Source organism: Lissotriton vulgaris, chromosome 1_1, assembly GCF_964263255.1.
Source record: "Lissotriton vulgaris chromosome 1_1, aLisVul1.2, whole genome shotgun sequence".
Taxonomy (NCBI): domain Eukaryota; kingdom Metazoa; phylum Chordata; class Amphibia; order Caudata; family Salamandridae; genus Lissotriton; species Lissotriton vulgaris.
Window position 1 is genome coordinate 1,846,647,855 of NC_141685.1, and position 25,585 is coordinate 1,846,673,439.

A 25,585-nucleotide genomic window follows, 5' to 3' on the forward strand; every position below is an offset into this window, starting at 1 on the left:
GACTTTACTCCCATCTAACTTCAGTAGCTGGGTATCTTCCAAAGTCACTATGGGCATATTTACGAAAAAAAATTGGAGCTCGTTTCTAAGCCAAATTTGTCAACACCGCACAATGAAATTTTTTAAATGCAGGGATGCACCATATTCACAAGCATACGGGTCACCCCTGTTTTCCCCAAGCGATGCACAAAAAAAGTTGCCTAGCGCCAGTGCAGGTACCCTGTCACCATGTTTCAAATGTGCCTGCGCTGCCAGGACGATTGTTTATGCAGAGGAACGGACACCTTCCTGAACATAAACAATCAGTAATGGTGATTTGCTCTGTCTATGTGTGCTGCTAAATGTAGCGCACATAGAAAGAGCAAAGAATGAGGAGAATTAATAATTTCTCCTCGTATCGCGACTCTAATACCAGGTATTCCCTGGTGTTTGTTTTTGGTGCTGCCTTAGCCTTGTAAATCTGGGGCAGCGTTAAAAAGCAGTGGGTGTTGCAGTGAAATGCCCACAGTAAAACCCATTGCATGCCCCTTCGTTGCAGAGGACTGTGGCAGTAAAAGGCATATTTACAAGGTGACATTAAGCCAAGTTAAGTGGCTTAGTGCCACCCTGTAAATGGCTCTACACCACCGGAGTGTCAAATCTGTCTAGGGAAAATAGTGAATGTCAACGATACTTAAACCAAAGCTCATACCTTGATTGGTGCAATGAGTCCGCTCACTTACACATTGGCTGCTTTCCCTTTGAACTACTGCACAATGCATGTGTATGTTGTTGACATCTATTTAAAAATTGTTTCTTTATCTTCCCTATGTCCAGCGGAAAGAGTGATAGCCAGCCTTACTTAACCCAAAGCCCAGTCCTGGGTTGAATCATGAAATGGAGCCTATACAGTGTTTACTTACACATTATAGCGCTAAATTGTTCTTTTGGTGCAACTTATTAACCAACAACCCAAAATCAGACCAACCATTTTTTTTCAAAATGGAAAATATGCTCTTTGATTAAGTGGCACATACAAAAATCACAATATTCAAGCCTCCTCTGAGCTATGCTAATGCACGCTATTTTAGGTCTGGCCTTTGAAAAAGCTTTACCTGTGTCTCACAATATTAGAAATTGGACTCTGGTTGGCTGATGTATGCACCTAGGTCAGGCAGGAAACACAACTCAAGTCAGGGTAAACTAGATATGCAATAAGATAACATGCGCCCACCCTCTTGTAGCTTGACACAGATCAGTCAGGCTTATCTACAAAAGCTATGTGTAAAGTATTTGTGCAAGCACAAGGAGATGATGGACGGAGCACTGAAACTTTTCAGACACTCACCCCTAGTCACAGATCTGGGTTGAATCCATCATCGTTCTTTAGCTCACTTCGCCACCCCAGTTCATACACAGCTATATGCAAATCAGTCTTGACCCTGTGCCTCATAGAAACAGTCCAGCCCAAGCTGCCAAGTCAATGTCTTCCCTGGAACGGTAGGGCAAAGACAGGTTTGAAAGACTACTTCAGTGGGTGGCACAATTAGGGCTGCAGGCCCACTAGTAGCAGGCCCTGGGTATATGGTATACCACTTTACAAGGGCCTTACAAGTAAATCAAATGTGCCAAGCAGGTGTTAACCAATTATACAGTGTTAAGAGTAGAGAGCACATGCACTTTAGCATTGGTCAGCAGTGGTAGAGTACTCAGAGTCCTAAAACCAACAAAAAGAAGGTCAGAAAAAGAGGAGGACGATGGCAAAAGGTTTTGGGTGATCCTTCAGAAAGGGCTATTTCCTACACACATCTGTTGTTTTAAAAAATAATTATACATAGTATAAATTTGTAGCGAGTCTTTTGTTGTCCATACCTGTCTTTTATCCGCCATAGAACACACCATTGTGCAGTGGGTCAATCCACTTACTTACTGCCTGTCTTCACTTTGAGTGACTGCAAAGAGCCTTTGCACATTGTTGACAGTCGTATAAAAAGATTTCCTTTATCTTCAGTGTCATAGCTGGTTTGTGTTTTTAGGCTATTTATTTTTTATAGTAACTTTAAATACAGGGTATTTAGTTTGACTGCACTTCTAGAGCCCTTTTTGATTGTGATTTTCTATAGTTGGTGTTATAAAGTGTTTATGTGACATTTTAACATTGCAGCTACCTGAAATATGAGAGCTTGGTAAGGTTTTAATTACATGTGTTTCCATCACAAACGATAATAACAATAAAATGTAAAACACAACTGAAAGACATGCTTGAAAATGTAATTAGCAAAACTGACACATTAGTGAATGTTTTTAAAATTTTACATTTTTGTTGCAACCATTTGGTGCCCACCTTTAGTTGGTTGCGTATTTTCTTTTATTTCTTTTAGTTTTTGAGGCTCAGACTGGCAAGAAAAAAAACAGTGGTGGTGGAACAATTTTATGACTGTGGGTGTTGCCATCATTGTTACATCATTGAAGTCCTAGGTATTCTGAAACATCCAAGCATCACACAGCGAACATGTTTGCAAATTTCAGCGGGAGAGTGGTAATAGTGTAGTATGTAGTTGGTGTTGAATTTAGGAACATGCTGTCATAAATATATAACTAAAATATGGTGTTGGAGCACTGTCCTTTTACAGACAGCACATTTTCCACTGAAATTTCTGGTAAATTCGCACAGACCTGTAGTTTTACTGATTTATCTATATAGAGCACAAACAATAATGTGTGGAAATTCGGTTTTGGAAAATATTTGTAAAATTAGCATCACCAAGTGAACTGTTTTGATCTTATTGAAATCTTTGTTTTCATCATACTTTAGAATTAGAGGAAAAACACTTCATTTTGCTTTTCTGTTGATTTATTTTGAAAAGTTTGTACAGTTCATTTATAGGTATTTAAATTTGAAAACTACATCTTACATGCTTCCCTTTCACAGCAGCAAGATTTTCACATAATTCACTTTATAAAGTCTTGGCACTCTGCAGTAAGAGAAAGAAAAATAAACACTTTTAACGCAGAGCTAATGTAAAAGATAAAAATAAAATGCAAACCCATCTTTAATGATCATTTACCTTCAGACCTCTGTATGGTGGTTTTGGGGTGCTACAGTACTCACGCGCCCCTACTTCATTCGATAATGTAAAAAATAACACCACGCTAGGTTGCCAAGATGAGACCTGCAGCTTTATCAGTGATATTTTGTACATGACTTTCAACATCTCATGCAATATTGATTAGCAGACTGCTTAAGATCGGTGTCAGAAGTAATGTCCTTCGATGGTAATAACCTGGGGCCATTAAATCTTGCATGGTTTCCATCACTATTAGAAATGGGGGTCTCTAGTTGGCAGAGGTAGGTACCTTTGTCCAAATAAGAGGCCCTTGCTTCTAGTCAGGGTAAGGGGGATACACTCCTTAAAATAACCCCTGTTCACCCCCTATGTAGCTTGGCACGAGCAGACAGACTTATCTCAGAGGCAGTGTGTAAAGCATTTTTGAGCACATACAGTAATACAGTGAAAACACTACAAATGGACACAACACCAGTTTAGAAAAATAAGTAATCTTTATCTAAATCAAAACAAGACCAACGACAAAAATCCACAATACAGTATCAAAAATATCCTCAAATTAGGTTATTCACTCAAATAAAGCTTGTAGCAACCGATAACTCCACTTGGAGTTATAATGACGTCATGACCGGTGAAAATCTCAAAGTATAGCGCTGGCCGTGAGGTGTGCGGCATCGGGCCCACAAAGAACAGTATCTTGGAAACAATGAAAACAAAGACATTTCACAGCATCGGGGAGGTGATGCTTTATTGGCGCCGCGCGGCGTCAGTTCCTTACGACCCCAGGGGAGGTAACGCCTCCCCTGCAGTAAGAAGCAGATTCTAACTGCAGGGGAGGCGAGACGATTGTTCCTTACTGCGTCGGGGAGGTGACATCACAATGGAGCCGAAGCCCTTGTTCTTTACGATGGCGCCATGTCGATGGATTCGAGGATCATCCATGTGGCTGCGATGATGGAGTTGGCTTTGGTTCTTTGTTTTCCGCCTGGCGCAAAGTGCACTGCATGCTTGTTTTTTATTTAGCACTCTATGGAAGCCCATGTGTTTCCTTGCTCTTCCCACTGCCTCTGTATCCCTGCACATTCTTTTTTATTCTAGTCCCCCCGGCCCCCGCTCCCTGATGCTCACCATCTTGCTTCTCATTTTTCATTTACTTTATTTTTTTTAACAAGGTCCTAAAAACTCCACAATGCCACCCCGCTGCTAGCTCCCCTTATTTTTGCTTTTGTGCACTTTTTCATTTAAATTTATCATTCTAACATGACTATCCGCTACATTAGAATGGGAAAAAAAAATGGTCGCCATGAATCATTACACAGCAGGCATGCGCATTTTCCATGGTGCTCGTGTGAGCATCAGGGACGTTCTTGGATAGGTTTTCTTCAATAGACAACTTCCTGTAATAACAGATGCTATTGGTAATAAAAATTTAAAAAAAATTGGAAAGCCGACCAGCTCAGCTTTATAGAGCTGCGATTGATTGGATTTGCCAATGCTTGTTTTAAACTTTGTCCAGCTGGTTGTCTGCCATGTGCTGTCATCTACAGTAGAAAACAGAAGGCAGTTTTTTCAGGCAGCGACTGAGGGGGATGGTTGCTAATCACAGACTGCCTTGAAAAGCGTTGACTTGACATGAAAAGTCTGACTTTGGGCCACTGCCTTGGTTGGAATACGAAATGTAGCCCGAGGCCTGCTCACTTGTGTCCAAATGGAAGTTTACTAGATTTGTGTTTTCCGAGCCGCCTTGCTGCTGTATAGACGACATACATTATCTCTCGTGTCCTGAAGCGGAGACTCCTCTTACTGTGCCCGGGCCCTCAAAGAAGCAAGGGAGTGGTACAGCTTACAATTTCACTTCCACCCATTTCACAAATGAGCACTGTAAGTGTCACCTCTGTGGGTGAAGAGGTGCTTGTGCCTAGTTGATGCCAAAGGGCACCAGTGCCTCCCCGTTTGGAGGGTCACCAGACCTACAGCTCTCCACAGATGGGAATCCATCACTGACTCTGAGATCTGCCTTGTTTTGAAGAGCGTGAGCAGCACCAGGTGGGAGGACACAGCAGGGGACGGCAACTGGGCGGAAGATGCTCAGGCCCAATATATTTATTGAATTATTCATGCTGTTTTCTATAGAAGCATTTTACACTGAACAAAAGGTAACGGAGGCTGTGTAAACAAAAGAGGATAGTTCCACTTACACATTATAGTTCACAATCTCATTGGCGTAAGAACAAGAGGATTTTAACCTTCATTGAAAAGTAGCAAAATGGACTTCAGCCAGAGATGGTGAAAGCGAATTCAAAATTCTGGCGACACTGCCAGAAAGATGGTTTCCTACATAACTCATGCTTGAAAGTAGGGGGTCCTGGAGAGAGCTTTGCAGCAGGGAAGGAAGGCACATCTAAAGCAGCGGTGCCCAGCCCTGCTGTGTATTGTGAAGGGGCCCTGCTTGCTTTACTGACGGGCCACCTCGTGTCTTGGGCTGTCGATAGGCACCAGGCGATGACTGGCGGAGACTCGCGTGGCAGAGGTAGCAAAGCTGTGGAAGCGGATTATTAAAACCCACTGGTGCAGTGTCACCCTTCGTCCATGGGTTCTAAACAAGTAAGGAGAAATAGACACTGGAGTGAAGTACAAACCAAAGATCATCTATTAGCATTCATGAATGGGGCCTCATCCGGTAAGCACCATAGAAATACTCAAGGAGGAAGTGCACACTGAATGATGGTTACACAGGTTTTTATAGCAAAAGATCACAAACAAATGACGCCCAGAGGTAAATAGAGCTTTGGGAAAAACACACAAATGAGGTAACGGAGAGAATCGGCAGCCTTGGTGCCCTGTGCAATCGTCACATCCTAAGGCGGCACAACAAGACATTCTATCTGGTTAAACTTCTTGAGGCTTTACCATTGTCTGAAAAACTGATGTATGTTGTTACTACACATGCTTTTACAACGCATGCCTTTACCACACAACTTTTACAATGCAAGTCGTTACAACGACTTGCGTTTGGGGGTGCTGGATAGTGAATAGTTTGATTTACTATTCCAACTCCAGTCCCCGTGGATAGTAGGGAAGGTTTTGGATAGTAAATTAAACCATTCCCTATTCTACAGAGCCCCCCGCGAAAGTCATTGTAACGACTTGCGTTGTAAAAGTTGCGTGGTAAGGGTAGTGCGTGGTAAAAGTTGCATTGTTAACGCTGTTCCCCCTGAAAAACCCTGAGCATACGCCATCTATTCTTTTGCGCTGACTCCGCATGTATACATAGCCTACAATACTCTAATCTAGATTTTTCACCAAGGTTTATGTAGGTGCAGTGTCAAGTATAGAGAGGGGGCTGAAAGTAGGGCAGGGGTGAAAATGGAGAAGCATAGCTCAATCAAAAAATGAGAGAATCGGATTTTAACTTTCAACAGTCCTTCCTTTTTATTAGCCTATGCTAAATTCGTTTTAAAGGTACATATATTAATCTTGTATATCAATATTCATAAGTTCGTTAATTTCAAGTTGCATCATCATTTCTCAATTCAATTCATGAACATTAATCGGGGGAGGTTTAACACTATTACAAGTGGCAATACAAGCTGTACATATTGTAGGGGTACATTGAATGCAGCAACAGCAAGTGAGAAAGATGATTCCTATGGTTACTATTCCCATTAATAATTTCCAGCCCCAAGTAGAAACAATTTCCCATAACCACTCAGACCAAGTCCATGTTCCTTGGTCTTGATGTATTTCTGCAGCTATTTTGTGCAACCTGGAAATGGCGTCATAAACATATGGGGCGTGGTCAGGGATGAACACACAGCAGCTAAACCCGATAATGGAACATGCTCCACAACGATCAGCTAAGACTACATCTAACACCATCCTGTTTTGTAAAGTTACAATTCTAGTTATTTGGAGCTCTTCTCTAATATTTCTCAGAGCCATCGCTGTTTGATTAGTTTCTGTTTCTACTACTCGAGTTAGGAGTAGGATTTTCCTACTATTTAGGGCTGCACCAGAAGAAGAATCCCAAATTAAAGTCAACATATTGCTGTAATGCAGTATTAGTTTGATCTGCTTCATCATTAGTTATAGTTCTTTTGAATCGGTTTAAGGAAACGTCATTAAACAATTTTTGGTCTTGGTGATAAGATGCAGGTGCTAAGGACACGGGAGGAAGCAAAAAGGAAACATAGCATATTCCAGACCATCCAATTGGTAGATGAAAGTAACCTTTGTTTCCAAAAATGAAGTAAATGTTATGAGAAGATAGAAAACTGCTATTGTTTGTGCCAGTAATATTCAATACTGTTGTACAGTCACTTTTTCCCACAGCGATACTGCCATCACTGCTTACACAGAGATTTGCTCGGGCTCTAGTAACAGGGATGGCAGGAGGTCCATTACCTTTGGCTGTTTGCGTGTTAGGAAAAACATATCTTGTGGATGAATTTTCTCTGCAATACTCCTCTATTTCCCATACAGTTCCTTTGGCATTTGGGTGACCTTCATCACCGGTGTAACAGACCTGATTTAGCTGTGTATTAAGTCTTCCTACATCAGGTGGAGCAATATTATCAACAGCAGAGACCCACAACAGTGCAAACCAGGCTCCACAAGAGCCATTATGTAAAAATGGCAGGGGAATGAGAGGCGTTCCTCCCTTCTTCTGATGGGCTGGCGACATTCCACATACCCAGCAGCTAGTAGTATTTGTAGCATTATGAGTATGATTTAACATTTGTATGAAAGTGTTATTGAGGTATGACATTTGATGCTTCTTTTCATGGTAGGGAAGGGTGAAGTAATAATGTTCCGTGGGGACAGGGGTAGTAGTTGGCAATGAGTTTCAAGCCGGAATTACTACCTCCATTGTCCAAAAAGTTGCTGCCAATATTATCAATAATATTGTCATAGTCACCATACACAGAGACTTGTCAATGCTTCGTAACTTAGATTCCAATTTCTGCATTTTTCCATCTCAGTATCAATACAACCACAGGTCGGAGAGAGACCCAGGCACCACTGAGCATGTATCACAACCCACACTGAACCTAGTTCAGCCGATTCTGTGATCCTACCGTGTCACAGCCGTACCGTCCCACTAATTGAAACTGGTCCTCTGGTATCTCTATCTGCTCCTTCCCTTCCTTGGTCGTAAATTGTACCTGGTTGCCGAAGGTGTAGTTTGAACAGGAAACAAAGTGTCTTTATTCAGAGGAGCAACACTCTTCTGAGTTTGTAGGATGTCTTTCAGATCACTTCTGCCTTCTGGTTGGAGAGCAGTCACCGGGATTCATTTGCAATGCGCAGCATTGATCCAATTGCGTTTGTTGGTGACACTGACAGCAGTTCAGGTTGCCAGCAGAACTTGCTCTGCGTTCTTCCAACGAGGTTCCAGATTCTTAGAACATTGAAAATTCCTGATTAGAACAAATTCTCCAGGTTGGAGACCATGAGCCGGACCCTCTGATTTGTCTGGTATAGCTTCATGCACCTGCTGGTAAATCAGAAACAAATTTTCAGTCAGATTTTTCAGGTAATCACTCAAAATAGGGTACTGTATTTCTTTTATCACATTTGGCCTTGGGGGTCCCCATACATTCATAGGCCTGCCATAAAATATTTCGTAGGGAGAAAGTCCAATCCTACTATGTGGGATGGATCAAACAGATAACAATGCTAGAGGCAGAGCGCCTGGCCAATTAAGGCCTGTTGTTGCTTGTATCTTTGCCAGTTTTAACTTTAATGTGGCATTGTACCTCTCTTCTAGACCTTGTGCCTGGGGATAATTAGCAGCATGAAACTTTTGTCTTACCCCTAAACCCTTTTAGGTACGTTATTATTTGGCCAGTAAAATAGGGGACATTGTCACTCTATAGGACTCTATAAATTCCAAAACAGGGGAAGAACTCTTTTAGCAGAATTTTAGCTGTTGTCAAGGCTATGTTGTCTTTGGTTGGATAAGCCTCCACCCACTTACTAAAGTAACAAACCAGTACTAATACATACTTCAAATTATTACAGCGATCTAACTGAGCATAATTTGAAGTGCTTCGAAGGGGACCTGGGGTGGAGAAAATCCACCAGTAGAGGTTGATACTCCCTTCCCTGGATAGTGCTATAGACATATCATGCAATGTTTAACCAAATGCTCAGCTGTTTTCAGAATGTGCTGATTATCCCAAACCTGTTCTTGTTGGCAGATATTTTTTGGGCACTAATGTGAGCAGGTCCATGAGCTATGGTTACAAAGTGCAGTAAATAGGCATAGGGCAACTTCCATTTCAGCATATCTTTGGACCTCCAACATCCCTCATCATCTAACTCTCCTTCCTTTTTCCATTCTGCCTTTTCTTGTTCAGTAGCAAACTGCTGTATTTCTTTGATTTCCATGTACATATTTTCCCATCTTTCAGCTTGGGATCGTAGTACATACATCCTACTCATGTGCTTACTTGCAGTATTTCTTACAACTTCCTCCACACAGGCATTTCCTTGTCCCACGCTGTCTGTAATTTTCTTGTGGGCACTACATTTGTTAATCTCTACACTTTTTGGCAATGTCAAGGCAATAAGAAGACTATTTACCAATTCACTGTGCTATATTTTAGAACCATGGGAGGTTAGGAATCCCTGTTCCTTCCAAAGCCTGCCAAAATTGTGTGCCACCCCAAATGCATACTGACTGTCCGTGTAAATGTTAACTGATAACCCTTCACTAAGTTCACAGGCCCTCAAAAGTGCAATGAGTTCAGCAGCTTGGTCAGAATTTTGCTGAATACGGGTCTTTTCTACCACTGTTTGTAATGTGGTTATGGCATAGGATGCAGAGGTGGTGCCATCGGTTAATCTCAAACAAGAACCATCCACCCATAATTGTCCCTCAGGATGTAACAAAGGTGTATCTTTAAGATCTACTCTTCCCTTGGTTTGTTCTTCTGTCAAGAAAATACAATTGTGCAAATCATGAGATTGTTCAGCTGGTAAAGGTAACAATGCAGCTGGGTTTAGTGTCAAACATCTCTTGAGTGTGATAAGGGGTGCCAAGAGCGTAAGTTCGTATCCTGTGAGTCTAGCGCTAGTTAAGTGTTGTGTCTTGGTCTGATTAAGGAGTACATCTACGGAATGTGGTACCAGAACCATAAGCTTGTTACTTAACACAATCCCTTCAGATTATTGTATAGAAATGGCTGTGGCACCCTAAGACAGCCCGGAAGGCTCTGGCCACTGGATCCAATACAGCTGAAAAATAAGCACATGGATGATGTTTACTGCCATGTGGCTTTGTCAAAACAGATAATGCACATCCTTCCTTTTTGTGTACAAATAATATGAAAGGCTAGGTGTAGTCTGGAGTGCCTAACACTGGCGCAGAACAAAAGGATGTGCGAAGCTGCTGAAATGCATTTTGACATTCAGATGACCATGGTAGATGAAAGGGAGTGTCTATAGTAAAAAGGGACAAAAAAGGTTTGATGATAAGTGAAAAGTTGGGGATCCACTGTCTGCAATAAGAAGTAATACCAATAAGTACCCTTACTTCTTTTTGAGTACTTGTAATGGGAATATCTAGGATAGTTTGAATCCTGTCTTTAGTGAGAGTGCGAGCTTTCTTAGACAAGAGGTGACCCAAATAGGTGACCTCAGGCTGACAATATTGCAACTTATTCTCAGAGACCTTATGTCCCTTCATAGCAAGATGATGTAATAGGGAGAGAGTGGCCCCTTTACAATGCTCAACTGTGTCTGCTGTTAGCAAAATGTCTTCGACATATCACACAAGTGTAACTCCAGGTGGCAAAAGAGGTTCATCCGACTGTCGTTTAAGTGCCTGACTGTAAATGCTAGGACTTTCTGTATAGCCTTGTGGAGCCTTACAAAACCTAAATGAGCGGCCCCTTAATGAGAATCCAAACAAATATCTACTATCCTTATGTATAGGAATAGAGAAAAAATAATTCTTGAGATCGATAACCAAAAATACAGTGGCTGTAGGTGGGATTAATGTCAACAGGGTCGTAATAGCAGAGACAATAGGATATTGAAGAACCACTATTTTGTTTATTTCTCTTCAGTCACTCACAAATCGGTAAACCTTGTCTCCTGTTCCATCGCCCCTTTTAAGGATAGGAAGAATAGGGCTGTTACATACATTAGAGGAAACCTCCTTAATGACTCCTGTACGTATCATGCCATCAATGTAGATATTAGCGCATCCTTACCTTCTTTTGATATTTTATATTGTGGGATCCGAGGTAATGAAGCACCCTCCCTGACCTGTATGTGTACTGGGGAAATATCCATTCTTCCTACATCTGTGTCAGTAGTAGCCCAAACACATGGGGAAACAGAATCAAGATCCAGACATAAAAAAATTATATTGTTTAGGCAATTTCTTTTTCCCAAAAATGACATGTACTCCAGATGGAGAACAATGTATAGTAGCATGAAAATATTTCAAAAGATCAAGTCCCATCAAATTATCAGGAGCGTGTGGAGGAAGTAAAAAAAGGGCTAAAGTGATGAAATTCTCAACCTGCAAAGGATGTCTTTGGGACACAGGGCTAGGAGTTGGTGTTCCATCAAAACCTATCGATGTGATTACTTGGCCAGACAAGGGTGTCTCAGTGACCAGTTTTTGAGATATTGCACTGCGTGTCGCCGCTGTATCCACTAAAAATGTCTGGTCCTGCCCAAGTAGGGTGGCTGTTATATAGGGTACTGACTGGTCTACAGGTATCTCAACTGGTCCTCCTTGTCCTACGTTGTCCTAGGCAAAGCGCATTCCCATTTTCCTCTGATTCCCAATCCTCCATAGAATATTGATTATTTTGTTGATCAACATCATTTTCTGACCTATTTTTCAGTGGAGCTTGAGCTTGTTGTAGCTGCTGTCGGGGAGCTGAAATCCCCCGGCCACTGTTCACTTGTCCCCTTCCTCTCCCACCAGCAGCTAAAACAGGATATTCAGAACACCAATATCTATTTTATTTACAATAAGCACATTGATCAAGCCCTAGTGGAGTCTGTCTACGGGGTGGCATTATTGGAGGTGCTTGTCTAAAAATTCTGACCATAGTTTTGACCACAACCTCAACCTTGGGGTCCATAGGCCTGGACCATCATTACCTTAGTTTTCAATTCTTTTAGTTTTCCTTCTTTCCGTTCTTGCTCAGTTGTCACCTAATTCTGATAATACTGAGCCATATCTAATATAGCTTTTGGGGTTACTGAAGCCCAGGTACTCTCACAATTTCTTAAGCGAACAGATACCTCAGGAAGTAAGTTTCCTTCAAATCGATCTACAAATAAATGCACACCCGTGGGTGTAGATGTATCTTGCCCACTAATGTCATAGAACACTTCTTCAAAGAGTAAAGAAAGTAGGGATGGCCTCTCCCTGTTTATGTTTTTAAGCAGTACGAAGTGCCCAATCAATTTTCCTTGCCAGTATTATTGTTTTTATATAGGTAAGTATGTTACCAGGGAGATCCAGTACGAGCTGAGTAGGTTTCTGACCAGGCTTCCTATCCCTGACAGCTGCTATTATGGCAGTCCAATCTCCTCCCAAGTCAACAGCATGATCCTGTTTCCGAGTAAATCGCCACATATCCGGTGGTAGGATCATACCAAAAAACATATCAATATCAGCTACGGTCATGATGCAGGAATCAATAGCTGCCTATACATCATCATAAAATCTTCTAGGATTTTTCCATATGTCCAGTAATGAGGCCTTTAAAGTGAGTACATCCGTCCTTTTCCCAGGCGTATAAATCCAATTGTACATAAAGTAGACTCTAGCATTTGGACTATTAGGGTCCTCATTATCTGCATTCCTTCTCGCAGGAATAAACTGCGGCGCGGCTTCCCTCATTGGTCTTATTATATTCTTGTAATGGCAGTGTTAACTCTACTTACAGGGAAAGCCCCTATCTGACACTGTCGATTAATGGCTCTAACATTCTGTCCTGTAGTCATTTCCCATTGAACTATGAGTTGATGGGAAAGCTTATTCACCGTCAGAAAAATCCTGTATCTGATCTATCATTTCTTCTACTTCCATTTCCTGATTACTCAACCAGTTTAATACTATCAGCCTTATTGTGTCCTGATGGGACTGAGGTACAGTAGAACGAAGAATTCGGGGGTCGGGACAGCTACAGGAGGTACGGAATCATCAACCATTTCGGGTGCAGTGGCCTGGGATGGAGACGGTAAAGGATGTACTGGTACTGGTTGGAAAATAGGGAGTTGGACAACTGCGGGTAAAGGAGGTGGAGCCGGAGGTACAGAGGGATGACATTTCATGGTCCAGGGAGAAGAGGCGTTAAAGGTACATGTGGGGGTAGTTCGATCAATAATCCATCAATATCTGAATCCACATCTTCTTGGTGAATCTGAGCTGCTACTGTTGGCCTGCCTATATATTCCTTGGATACTAGCAATCTATGCTCTCGATCTAAACATTCCCTTTTCTCCTGAACTTTATCCTATACTTTTGATACTCTGTCTTCCTTTCCTGTTTCCTTTGTACCTTCTCTGCCTTGAGCTGCAGCTTCTTCAATTCTTTCCTCCCCATACGCAAACTGTCAAACATAGCTGGCCTAACTTTCTTTATGAACAATCGGTTTTCTAAATACTCGAGTTTATGAGGGTTCATTGTTCCCTCTAATGGCCATTGCAGCTGGGGATCCCCTTTTGTATATTTGTTTCACAATGCATTATACATAATGGGACAAATACCATATTTGATGTACATCTCAGAATTTGGCGTACCTTCTGATGGCGCTAGCTGACTTGCTTTCAAAATACTCTGCTTATCGCAGAAGCAGCAACAAAACTTCTAAAACTTCCAAAGTGTACTCATTACAGGCATGTTATATAATATGTAAAAAACGTATAAACAGAGAGAAATTTTAAAAAATTCTCACGTTACCTGAAAGAAAAAATGTTAATCAATACAAATAGCAAAATTCCAAATAGATTCCAAACAAATGCCAAACAAGTGCCAGACAAATTCTAAATAACCAAAAGAACCGGTTCAAAACAAATCTACCTTATTTGTAGTCTTCAACTCCCACCTGTCAATCCTCCCTGATCCAAAAAAATGACCGTACGAGGACCCCAGTCGAGGTTAGCAGCCGCCGAGAAAATCAGAGTTGGAGAGCTGAAAAATCACCATGGACAGGAGAACTATTCTCTTCAGGCGGTGCGCTCCTCAGTGAAGTTCGTCTTACCGACATGATCTCCTTCTCCACTCCGACTGCAGTCCTTCGATGGGGCCCCATGTTGGGCACCAATTTGTGGAAGCAGATTATTAAAACCCACTGGTGCAGGGTCACCCTTCATCCACGGGTTCTAAACAAGTGAGGAGGAATCGACACTGGAGTGAAGTACAAACCAAAGATCATTTATTAGAAATCATGAATGGGGCCTCATCCGGTAAGCATCATAGAGATACTCAAGGAGGAAGTGCACTGAATTATAGTTACATGGGCTTTTAGAGCAAAAGATCACAAACAAGTGACGCCCAGAGGTAAATAGAGCTCTGGGAAAAACATAGAAATGAGGTAACAATAAGAATCGACAGCCTTGGTGCCTTGTGCAATCGTCGCATCTTTAGGCTGCACAACAAGATATGTTATCTACGTAAACTTTACTTGAGGCTTTACCATTGTCTGAAAAACCCTGAGCAGATACCAGCTGTTCTTTAACGCTGACTCCTCATGTATACATAGCCTACAATACTCTAATTCAGATTCTTTACCAATGTTTATGCAGGTGCGGTGTCAAGGATAGAGCAGGGGCTGAAAGTAGGGCGGGATGAAAATGGATGATGCATAGCTCAATCAAAAAATGAGAGAATCAGATTTTAAATTTCAACAAAGCGAGCACTAATGATTCATTAAATTCCTTTATCACTCGTGTTAGGAAGATCAAAGCCAAGCCCCTAGCTGTAAGACATGAAGTGCCTCTCCACTAGCACCGCCCGGCCGCTCCCGTCTCTGTGAGCAGCGGTGGGAGGGGCGGCTGCGGCTCTACCGACCTGCGGTTGAAGGGGGGTCGCTCATTTACCTCATGATCTATGGCGGAAGACGGCCCAGACACAGGTGTCGCAGTATTCAAAATCATTTTATTGGGTGAGAATGCGGAATCGCAGGTGAACAACACTGCAAGCAAAAACCACATACAAGGGAGAAGTGAGCTTCCAAGTGTTGCAATGGGCCAGTCTCCTTACAATACATACTACCCTCTCAGGCAAACAAATTATGCAAATTAGTATACCTCCCCTTAAACAGCCACCCTTCTGATACTGCTGAGTTCCACCATTGTTTGACCTTGACGCCTTGCCTAGTTTCAGTCACCCCCTTTGGGACCTTGAGACCTGCCCACGGAACCAGTTCCCGCATTCTCACTTAAATTATAGTGGAGGTGTAGTGTTACTGCTGCTTATTACAACCTCCAGTGATACAGCAAACTCCAAGAGCTGCAGTGCCGGTCACCGCTATAACATGCATTTACACAATGCAATAGGTCTCGCATTTACACAAGTTTAAGTTACTGGCATTGTAAATGACAATGCCTTTTATTTAAGTTTTGAAAACCAAAACCTAAATAAAAAACATTGCCATTTACAGTGCCAATAGCTCAAACGTGCGTAAATGTGAGACCTATTGCATTGCAAATGCTTGTTATTATATGTTGTGATGTGCAAGAATGAATGTGTGTATTATAGACAGAAAGCTTGGGACCATTATGTTCTCCAACTCTCTGATCTTGTTGGAACCGTTAATAACTGAAACTCCTCCTCCCGAGAAACAATACACTGCAAACCTAAAAGAAACAAACATGCACATTAACATAGCATTTTGTCATTCTCATTTTGTTTAGATTGAAATTACCAACTTTATGTAAGTAGGGGTTTCCTTTAGCTGTTCAGCGTCACAGGCCGTCCAGGCCAATCTAATATCAGAAGCCTAGTTCTGTGGAAATTATATCGACCGGTTTCTGTCTGTTAGCTTTGCATGCTGCTCTCGTCTTCAGGCCTTCTCCTCCTGTCTTCAGGAACTGTCCTCAGGAGCAGACTCCATGAACTGACTTCAGGTGCTGACCCCATCTCTTGTCTGGTGGCCACACATATTCCTACTTTGATATATTAAACTAAGGGCTTCTTCTGCCAGAGGAGGGTGTGTTGCTTCAAAAATCAAACTACAAAATAGTAGGGGTGGGTGCAACTAGTGTACTTTTGGGTAGCATAATTCTGTATGGTCTGTTTGAGTAAAAATTCAACTTGAAAATGCTATTTCAAGTTGATTTTCGGTTGCTGTCATTCAAAACATAATCTCTCACATTTGGATTTGCAGTTTTGCATTTAAAAATTACCCAAACAGTCTGCTCAGATAAAAAAATCTACCTAAGATGTTTGCTGACCACCCATATTAAAGGAACTGCCACTTGTTTTTCAAACACTGCCGTTTGTGTTCAAATTTGGAGTTTTGTGTTCAGGAATTATCCGAATGGTCCACTCTGGTAAAAATTTACCAGAAATACCGCCGATGTTCAAAAATTACCTGAGTGTTTGAGCTTGTGTTAAAATGTCTCTCCGAAATTACACATTCTGGAGTAATGGCATAATCTCAGTAATTTTGCATAGGTTTTTTAAGCGAAATTACTAAAATTACATCAATTACTCTGGAGTAATTAAAATTTCACCCAGGCCCACTCAATAGCCATGTATACTTTGGGAAACTTACTTACAACCTTAAGAAGTGAACAGTAATTGTACACAGGAGTGCTGATTAGCTCGTCTCAAAACCACCCTGTTTGCTACACCAAGGGCTCTGCTACAAGAAGAGCTGCTACATTTATGCGTAGAGCCTAATTTCATGGATTTAATTTGCAAATACAATGGGGCAGTGGTGGCTCACAGCGGTAACACTGTGGGGAGGTGAGGCGGGGCGGGGAGGAGGGGTGCAGTGGAGTCCGACATACAACAGCAGATATTTATTTATTTATTTACTTACACCTCTGCCGTTGTATGTCGGACTCTACTACCCCCCATCCAGCCCTGCCCCACAGCATTACAGCTGCGTACCACGACTTCAATGGGGATTAGTGCCTCATGATTCTCAACTGGGAAGGGTGTTCTGTACTTATCTTTCCCTTTAGATACAACATTATCATGTGTGCAGGGTCTCACCAACTTGATATCAGCATCTTCCTCTGGAAAGTTTTCCAGTTTGCAACATGTGCGAAGAAGCGTTAAACCTATGTTGTCTTTGGTTTACTTGGTTATAGACAAGCATCCTAACATGTGCACATGCAAACGGTAACACACTTATTCTGAGTGTCAAAAAATAAAATACGTTCTGGCATCTTTGCTTCCTAATCAAAGAAACAAACCTTTTCTACATAAGCGTGCGTTGGTGAAAACATTTGTTAATCTGACAATAAATGTTTACTGAATTTATAATTCATAAAAACAAACATGTTATTCACACTTCCTTTGGGAATAATTGGGCGCAAACTAAACTGTTACAAGATAAAATGTTGCTAATGTATACTTAAGAGTCAAACGTTGTTGCAACCTCTGATTATTTGTGAACATTTGCTTTCACTTAAGAATGGAATTATCAAGATGGAACGTGAGGGTTGCACACAAAGACCAATACCATCACTCACATCTTCTTGAAGCTCTTGTTTGCTGCTTCTCTTGACGGAGTCTAGATTGTAACCGCCTACTGGGTGCACCTTGAGCCCCTGATCATATATAGCGGCTCTGGCCTTAGTTCCTGGCTTCTATTAATAGGAGAGAAAGACTGACCCAGCCTGATTAGTTGGACCATTGCAACTGCTTAGCTTTGTGAACATATCCTGGAGAGCCCCTGTAGCTCACTGACTTTGGACTCAGGACCTGCATGGATGGTGCTGCAGGTGCATTTCACAGTGTGGAGCCAACACACTACACACTTTTTCTTTTCTAGAACTAAGGCTGTTGGGCCTGCTGAATCTCTGCTGGTCTGACACTATTGCTGCTCCTGACTTTGTCTTGCGTGAAGGACCCCAACCCTGCCAAAGAGACCTAAGGAGCAAAAGAAATTATTTGCTCACTCTGCCGTTCAGCGGGAGACTGGGGCGGGCTGTTGAAGAAGGTACTTTGTTGGGAGCAGGTGTTTACAAATACCTGCGGTGCCACTTGAACCCCACACCAGAGAAAGAGGTGGGTGGCCCAAGAGCTTCACTCCTATGTAGATCAGGTTAGACGAAGGTGACTCGGCCTGGTAAGTGGACCCTATTTGTACAGAATTTTTAAAAATCTTCTATTCATTTCATTGCTCTCTTTCTGGGCCGAACTGCAGGTGGAGGAGAAAGGATCAATTGTAGAGATAACGGGGTAATGGAAGAGGAAACGGTGACATGTATTCTGGGAAAAGTCAAACTACAAGTGCCAGGTGCAAAAAAAAACTCCGTAAGGAATGAACTATTCCCGGCTGACATGGGACAAGTCGAGAGCTCTGTAATTATTCTGAATGCTGAAACAGTGAGAGATTAATGAAGGGGTCTCAGCAGTAGAAATTGTGTAGGAAATCAAATAACTGTGGAAAATGTATTTTAAAAGACAGAGATGACTATGGAGCAATTTTATTTGAGCATTCTTCTTAAAACTGGGGACTGAAGCCTCTTGAGCTTTTGTTTGCATTCTGAAAAGAAGCATTTTGAATTTTAAATTAAGTTCCAGAAATAAAGTGCTTTCTTTAACTATGCCTGGGCTGACTGGTAGAGAGAAGAATACATTTTGCAGCAGTCTAGTCACAGCCACCATATACTCCCATGTCACAAAAGTCCCCTTCATTCAAGACTAGCTTTTAAAACATCAGCAGTGTGGAATTTAGGGCAGTGTATTTTTCTAAGTAGGAGAATCAGCCTCAACGTCACAAAATACACTGTACTATTGCTAAAAAAACGGGTCAGGTGATGGCAACCCTACTAAATAGGGTGAGATAGCTGGCACATCCGATACAATCTAGATCAAAATGTGAAACCTGAAATATGGATGTATGTTTTTGGAAGCCCATGCATTAAAAATAACTGTTGCACTGTGAAGTGCCCAATCATCTTCTGTTGTGGATAACAGCATAAACAAGCATTGGCAATGCCAATCAGTTTCGCTATTGGGATCTTATATGTATATAGCTATGCTAGCATTAGCGGAGGGGGAGTGCAACACTATTGTACAAAATAGTCTAAAAGGAGGTCTTATTAATGCTAGCTCTATGAGTAGACACAATCAGGACATTAAAGATCTGATTTTAAACCACCATCTAGATTTTCTTTTTATCACAAAGACCTGGCTCAGGGATTGGAGCGCCCCCGATTTATCGGTGGCTCTACCTCCGGAATATGTCATATTTAGAGCAGACAGGGTGAATGACGGGGGTGGAGGGGTGGCCATAATCGTGGGAAATTCTCTGAACTGCCACACGTTCAACCTAGACCTTATCAAAGGTGCCAAGGACATAGGTTTCTCCATCGCCATCCACACCTCATCTTCTTTTACAGGAGGTCTAATATACCGCACCCGGGCAGCCCCACGGGGTTTCTGGAATCCTTGAGTGAATCTTTAAGCCACCTGACCCTTCACTATCCCCATTTTACACTCCTAGGTGATTTCAACTTACATTTGGAATCAAAAAATTAACCTCAGGTTAACAGTTTCCATAATACCCTCGAGATCTTGGGACTCTCCCAAAAAATCGGGGATGTAACCCACCAAGCAGGACATACACTGGATGGGATGTGTTCCAACTTTCCAGCACTAACTACTTACACCCCAATACCACAAATTTGGACGGATCACTGCTTTGCCCTTTTAGTATAGAGCTAGATCATCCTCAGAAAAAGGAGATAAAAAAACGTCTTTTTCCCATTACTTCATTAAACTGGACAGGGATAGCTAAGAATAGCAACCTCAGGCAAGATTCTAAAAATGTTCATACCTGGATACTGACTGCTACGCGAGAATTAGCCCCTCCGAAGCATCTCCAAAAGAAGAATGACAAACCTAGGAAGATAAGTACCCCATGGTATACACAGGCTTTGGTGGAAGCTCACCTCCAGTGTAAAAAATGTGAACGAAAATGGAGGAGGGACTATGATCCCTTAGCAAAAGACCTTTACATAAAAAAGGCAAAGACTATTTTGAAGATAAAATAAAACTGATTCAGGAGGATTTCTCTCAAACAGCGTTGCCAATTACTAAGGAAATAAAAAGTCCCACAGCTGAGGCACTCAGTACCTTCAGCGCTTTTAAACCTATCACCTTAGCTCAATCAAGGGATGCCATAATGTCCTGTAAATCAGGGTCACCCTCGGATTCGTGTCCTCTGGTAATTTTCCATCAAATAGTGGACATAGTGAATCCTATCATCAACACAGTAGATAATTACTCACTTAGCAAAGGAATCATACCAAGAGACTGGAAAAAGCTACAGTGAAACCTTTGATAAAAAAAACTAAAAAAAGATCCCACTGAGCTTTCCAACCTGCGTCCTATATCCTTATTGCCAGTACTTGGGAAAATAACTGAATCTATAGTCCACCAAGAACTTTTGAACTTCGTCAAAACACATAACCTTTTACACCAACAACAATCAGGCTTCGTAGTAAGCACTCTACTGAAACTGCTCTTATGGAAGTAACTGACTCTATAAAATCTATTCAAGATGAGGGAAAAAATACCGTCTTGATACTGTTAGATTTATCGACGGCGTTCGACACCATATCTCATAACATCCTCATCAACAGATTGAGATGGAATGGTGTCACGGACAAAGCCCTTGACTGGATTGTCTTTTTCCTTGCAGATCGAACCCAGACGATATCTCTAGGACCTTTCATCTCAAAGGAAAAACATATAAATGCAGGAGTTCCCTAGGGTTCGATTTTGAGTCCTCTACTCTTTAACATTTATATGGCTCCCCTCATCACTCTTATCGAATCATACGGCATATGCGTCACTTCATATGCCGACGATACACAACTCCTTGGACAAAACTTCCAGTAGAGCCGAACAAAACTTTCAAGGTTGCTTAACGGAAATTTTTCAGTGGATGAGGAATAACCACCTGAAATGCAATTCGAACAAAACGAAAATTCTGCCTATGGGGCAAAATAATTCCTTCTGCCCTGCCAAATGGTGGCCTGAAGACATTACCCCACCTCCTGCCGTGGTTGAGTCAGCAAGAAACCTTGGTATCCTTTTTGACTACTCTCTCTCCTTTGATCACCATGTGAGAAATATAGCAGGCAACTGTTTCAATATAATAAAATCTTTGAAGAAGTTCTTTGATTTTCTCCCTATTGAAGCTAGAAAGTCCGTGGCAGTCTCACTTATACTCTCCCGCCTAGATTACTGTAACGGGCTGATGGCTGGAATTAGGAAACAAACATTGAAGAAGCTGCAAAGCATTCAATACGCGGCAGCGCGGCTGGTCCTAAAACTCCCTAGAAGATCCTCAGCATCAGCAGCCCTTAGAACTCTACATTGGCTCCTGATGCACAAAAGAATTCTCTTCAAGATCCTACTTACTACCTTTAGAGCCTTAAATGATATTGTCCCAAGGTACCTGTCGAAAAGACTTTGCCGCTATAATCCAACTAGAGTTTTGAGATCAGTGGGGCTCAATCTCGCCAACGTGCCCAGATTTCACCTAAAAACGAAAGGAGGCAAATCTTATGGCGTCCTAGCTCCTAAAGCTTGGAATGCCATGCCAAACGACCTCAGAATGCAACTTACGGAAGCAGCCTTTAGAAAGAAACTCAAATCCTGGCTATATAATCTCCCAAACACATATGTGCTTGCCGCCATCTAGCATTTTTCCCCCTCACCCTGAGCTACCTTCCTCAGCGCCAGGATGCTCCTTCCGGAGCGACAGTTTGTGCTCTATAAATACCCTTTTACATTACACTCAGGGGCATATTTACGTCTTCTGGCGCAGCTCTGCAAACCAGCAGGGATGCGCCAGAACAGATGCGTCACGTAATACCCCCCCTTGTGCCACCACAGATGCGTTGCATTTACAATGCGGCGCACCATGGTGCAAGGAGGGGCAGATGCATGACGCATCTTGAGGCGCACGGGCGGCGCATTGCTGGAGTCGCGTCGCAAGCGCGACGCAGCTCCTGCAATGCACAGGGGCCACCCATACTCAACATGGTGCCTCACTCCTTACGCCTGCTTCAAGTAGGCGTAAGGATTTGACGCAGCAGCGTCGTTAAACTGACTCAGTGAAATCTTGTAGATTTCACTGTGTCAGTTTTACGTGGCTTTCCTGTGAGGGAACGCCCACCCTGCGACAGAATGCCCGCATGAAACCTGACGCAGGTTTCATGTGGCTCGGGGCTTTACAACGTGACGCATCTGCCTAGATGCGCCACATTGTAAATAAGTCGCAACGTGGCGCATGGTTTATACCGCTGCTGCGTCACAAAAGTGACGCGACGGCGGCGTAAAAGTGTCGCAAGGGGCTGTTAAATCTGGCCCACAGCATTTTAGCTGATGTCTGCGGAGGGCTGCTGCTGCTGCCTCAAAAAGCACCTTCCTTATTAATATGCACTTACCCTGACTTCTAGTGCGAAAGTGATTCAGCACCCACGCTAATGTGCTGCCTAGCTAAATACTTATAAGATCCTAATGGCGAGACCCATTAGCATTGCCAATGCTTGTTCAGTTTTAATTATGCTAGCTTGCTACAACTCAGATCTTAAAATCATGCCTTGCAACTTTTCAAACCTACCAACCGCCACTGAATACATGATCACGACAACAAATACATATGAACGTTCTAATTGCACATTGTTGCCTCCTGAATCCTGCATTGATAATAGGCTTGTAAAGAGTGTTAGGAGCAATCAAGCACTCCCTTAATTTAAAGTGTATTTTTTACTTAACGCTTCCAGTGCTCATTTCACGTGACATGAACCAATGCGCTTTAGACACTGAATATTCTACGCATACTTTAAAAACAATGTCGTGTGTGAAAATATGTTATTTGTCACCCAAAAATGACATGCAGGGAGGGTAGCCTGGGTTGAATTTAAGAGTACGGTGAAATATGTAGGCATACACTCGCAGGGAGAAAAATTTAATTAGAGGGCTGCTTGCCGGGCACCTTCTGTTTTAACCACGCACCTGGTATTTAAAGTTCAAGTTTTCGAAGGTGCCTCTGGCAGGGAGATCCGAACAAAATATTACCAGAGTCCCGGCCAGAGAGAACGCTACTACTAATTGAGAAGGAGAATCAATCGCAATTTATTTTAAAAAACGGTTAACTGTATTCCATCGACAAAACCAGTCGTGGATGAAACCAACAGGAGATGTACCACAGGGAGAATTGATTAAACTTTGGGAATACGACAAAAAGACAGAATATAACTGAATCATCTAAGAATAAAAGCTCTGGGCTTGATCCAAATATTGTTGGTGTGGAGTTTTGAAATAAAGAATGTTAATAAAGTCCTGAGGAAGGTGTAGAAGAATAAAAAGAGACACCGAAATCCATCGACATTTGGACAGATAAACATTGGTTTTTATAAATCTCTAATTGGGATGAAAGATATATATTGGTTTTTAATAATTGTTAAATGTGTTATATGAAAATGGAGTATGCATGTACACACCAAATGTGGCCTTTTATATATTAGGATAGGTATTTGCTTGAGCAATAGAGTAGGGCTCAAGTTTTTGATTTTTGACCAACTTAAGACAATCATTAATGTATTTGACTTTTTATGTAATTTTGGGCCTTTTTTATATTGTGTATTGATTTTATGTAGTGAATTGTATGAAAAACGTTTTAATTAAAAATACAACTTGAAAACCGTGTTAATAAAATAACATTAACCAGTGAACAAATGTGTAATGATATCTAATATCTGTGATATTCTTTGGTTCACTGGAAACTTTATTTGGTACTGTGAATGAATGCAGACACAAAAGGGAATTTTCTTTGAATAGCCTACTTCAGTGCACCGTTATTCTGTTAATTTTTCTAGGAGTCACACCTATGTCGCACCTATGCATGCAGTTTGGCCTTGTGGCATTACGAAACTTGATGGGGCCCCCCTGCAAAGTACATGGAGGGGCCTCCCTCTGGCCTCACTCTGGAGCTCTCAAGCCAGGGTACTGTGCTGAGGGGGCCCCCTGGAACTGCGGTGCCTTTGTTACGCCACTGGGGGATTCTGCACTTAAAAATATGACTTTTATTCTCCTGTACTTTTAGTACCTGAACGGTGCCAATATATTGCACAATCAACCGAGTTTGGTCCTAAATTACAGTGATCATCTCTCTGCAAGGAACACAAATTCAGTCGGTGGGATCAAACAGGTATATACTTGTAATATAGAATCTGTCATTTACATTTACAACCAAAGAAAAGGCAAGTAAAATAGTCACAAGAATAAGCAACCACCAGAATAACAGAAATACTAGATGGATCAAAGGTTGAGATAATGTTCGTTAATTGAAGAAGAGATTGTTTTAATCTTGGTGAAATTAACACTATCTATCTTTCATTTGTAGTTCAGGCAAGGAAAGACACAGACGATATGCTCACCAGGCTGACATCAGGAGGAAAGGAAATTGAAGAGCTTCTGAGTATAAACCATTTGATATTTAAACACCTAAAGAAGAATGGACCTTAAAGGGAGCTCTCATATCAGTCAAGACCAACATCTAAGCTTTCTGGTTTACCCTAGAACCTGCTGGACGTTTGTGCAGTGACATGAGACAAAAAAGATCAATCTTACTCTTCAATCAACGGAGACACTTTCCAGGATGCTTCTGTGTGTATGTTGTTTACCACATAATAATATGAAATACACCCCGATAATTCATTATCTGGGCAAGTATAAGGTGTTTATCAAAATCCATGTTAATACCAGTACAAAATATTTTCTTTTGTTGCCAATAATTAGCACTTACTTGATGTAGAGACTCTGAGCTGGTGATACTGGTTGTTTTCACACATTTTTAATGGTAAGGGGTGAATGCAGGTGACCTGGAAAACAATATTACTTACAACCTGGAACCTTTAGCCGTTCTCATTTTTCTTTCATTTTTCTTAATAAATATGGAGTGACAGATTCCCTAGCTTTAACCTTTTAGTTAAAAAAAAAATGTCTACTGTTGACCCAATCAGTGAGGCTCCATTGTGCACCCCATCATGTTGTAAAATAAATCACCAGATTGGGTGACTGATGATCCTTCTAAAGTGCTTTATGCTTTTAATTAGGAGGAGCAAGACGACTAAATTGACGGGACATGATAAAGACATTTTTAGGTTGAGCAAAGAATTTGGAAAGAAAAAATCTATTTGCAGGAGATTGCGACCTCTGGCCGACCAAATGACGCAGCTGAATAATGGACACGCTGCCTTGTTGTAAATATGAAGACGAGTTGTGGGTGGGCGTTCAGTTCCGGTGCATCGCATGGGTAGTTTGGCCGCAGTGTCCATAAACTGAGGAGGAAGAGTCA

The 25,585-nt window shown here is 41.8% G+C and overlaps 1 protein-coding gene across 2 annotated transcripts in view; it reads left to right on the forward strand.

The window, feature by feature from the left end:
* LSMEM1 (leucine rich single-pass membrane protein 1) overlaps positions 1-25,195 on the forward strand; it is a 142,590-nt gene extending 117,395 nt beyond the window's left edge. For both annotated transcript variants that reach the window (XM_086919318.1, XM_086919323.1), the window contains exon 4: positions 24,632-25,195. In XM_086919318.1, coding sequence (XP_086775444.1) covers positions 24,632-24,753 — 122 coding nt within the window. In that variant the 3' untranslated portion in view covers positions 24,754-25,195. The remainder of the gene's footprint in view (positions 1-24,631) is intronic.
* Positions 25,196-25,585: the final 390 nt, after the last annotated feature.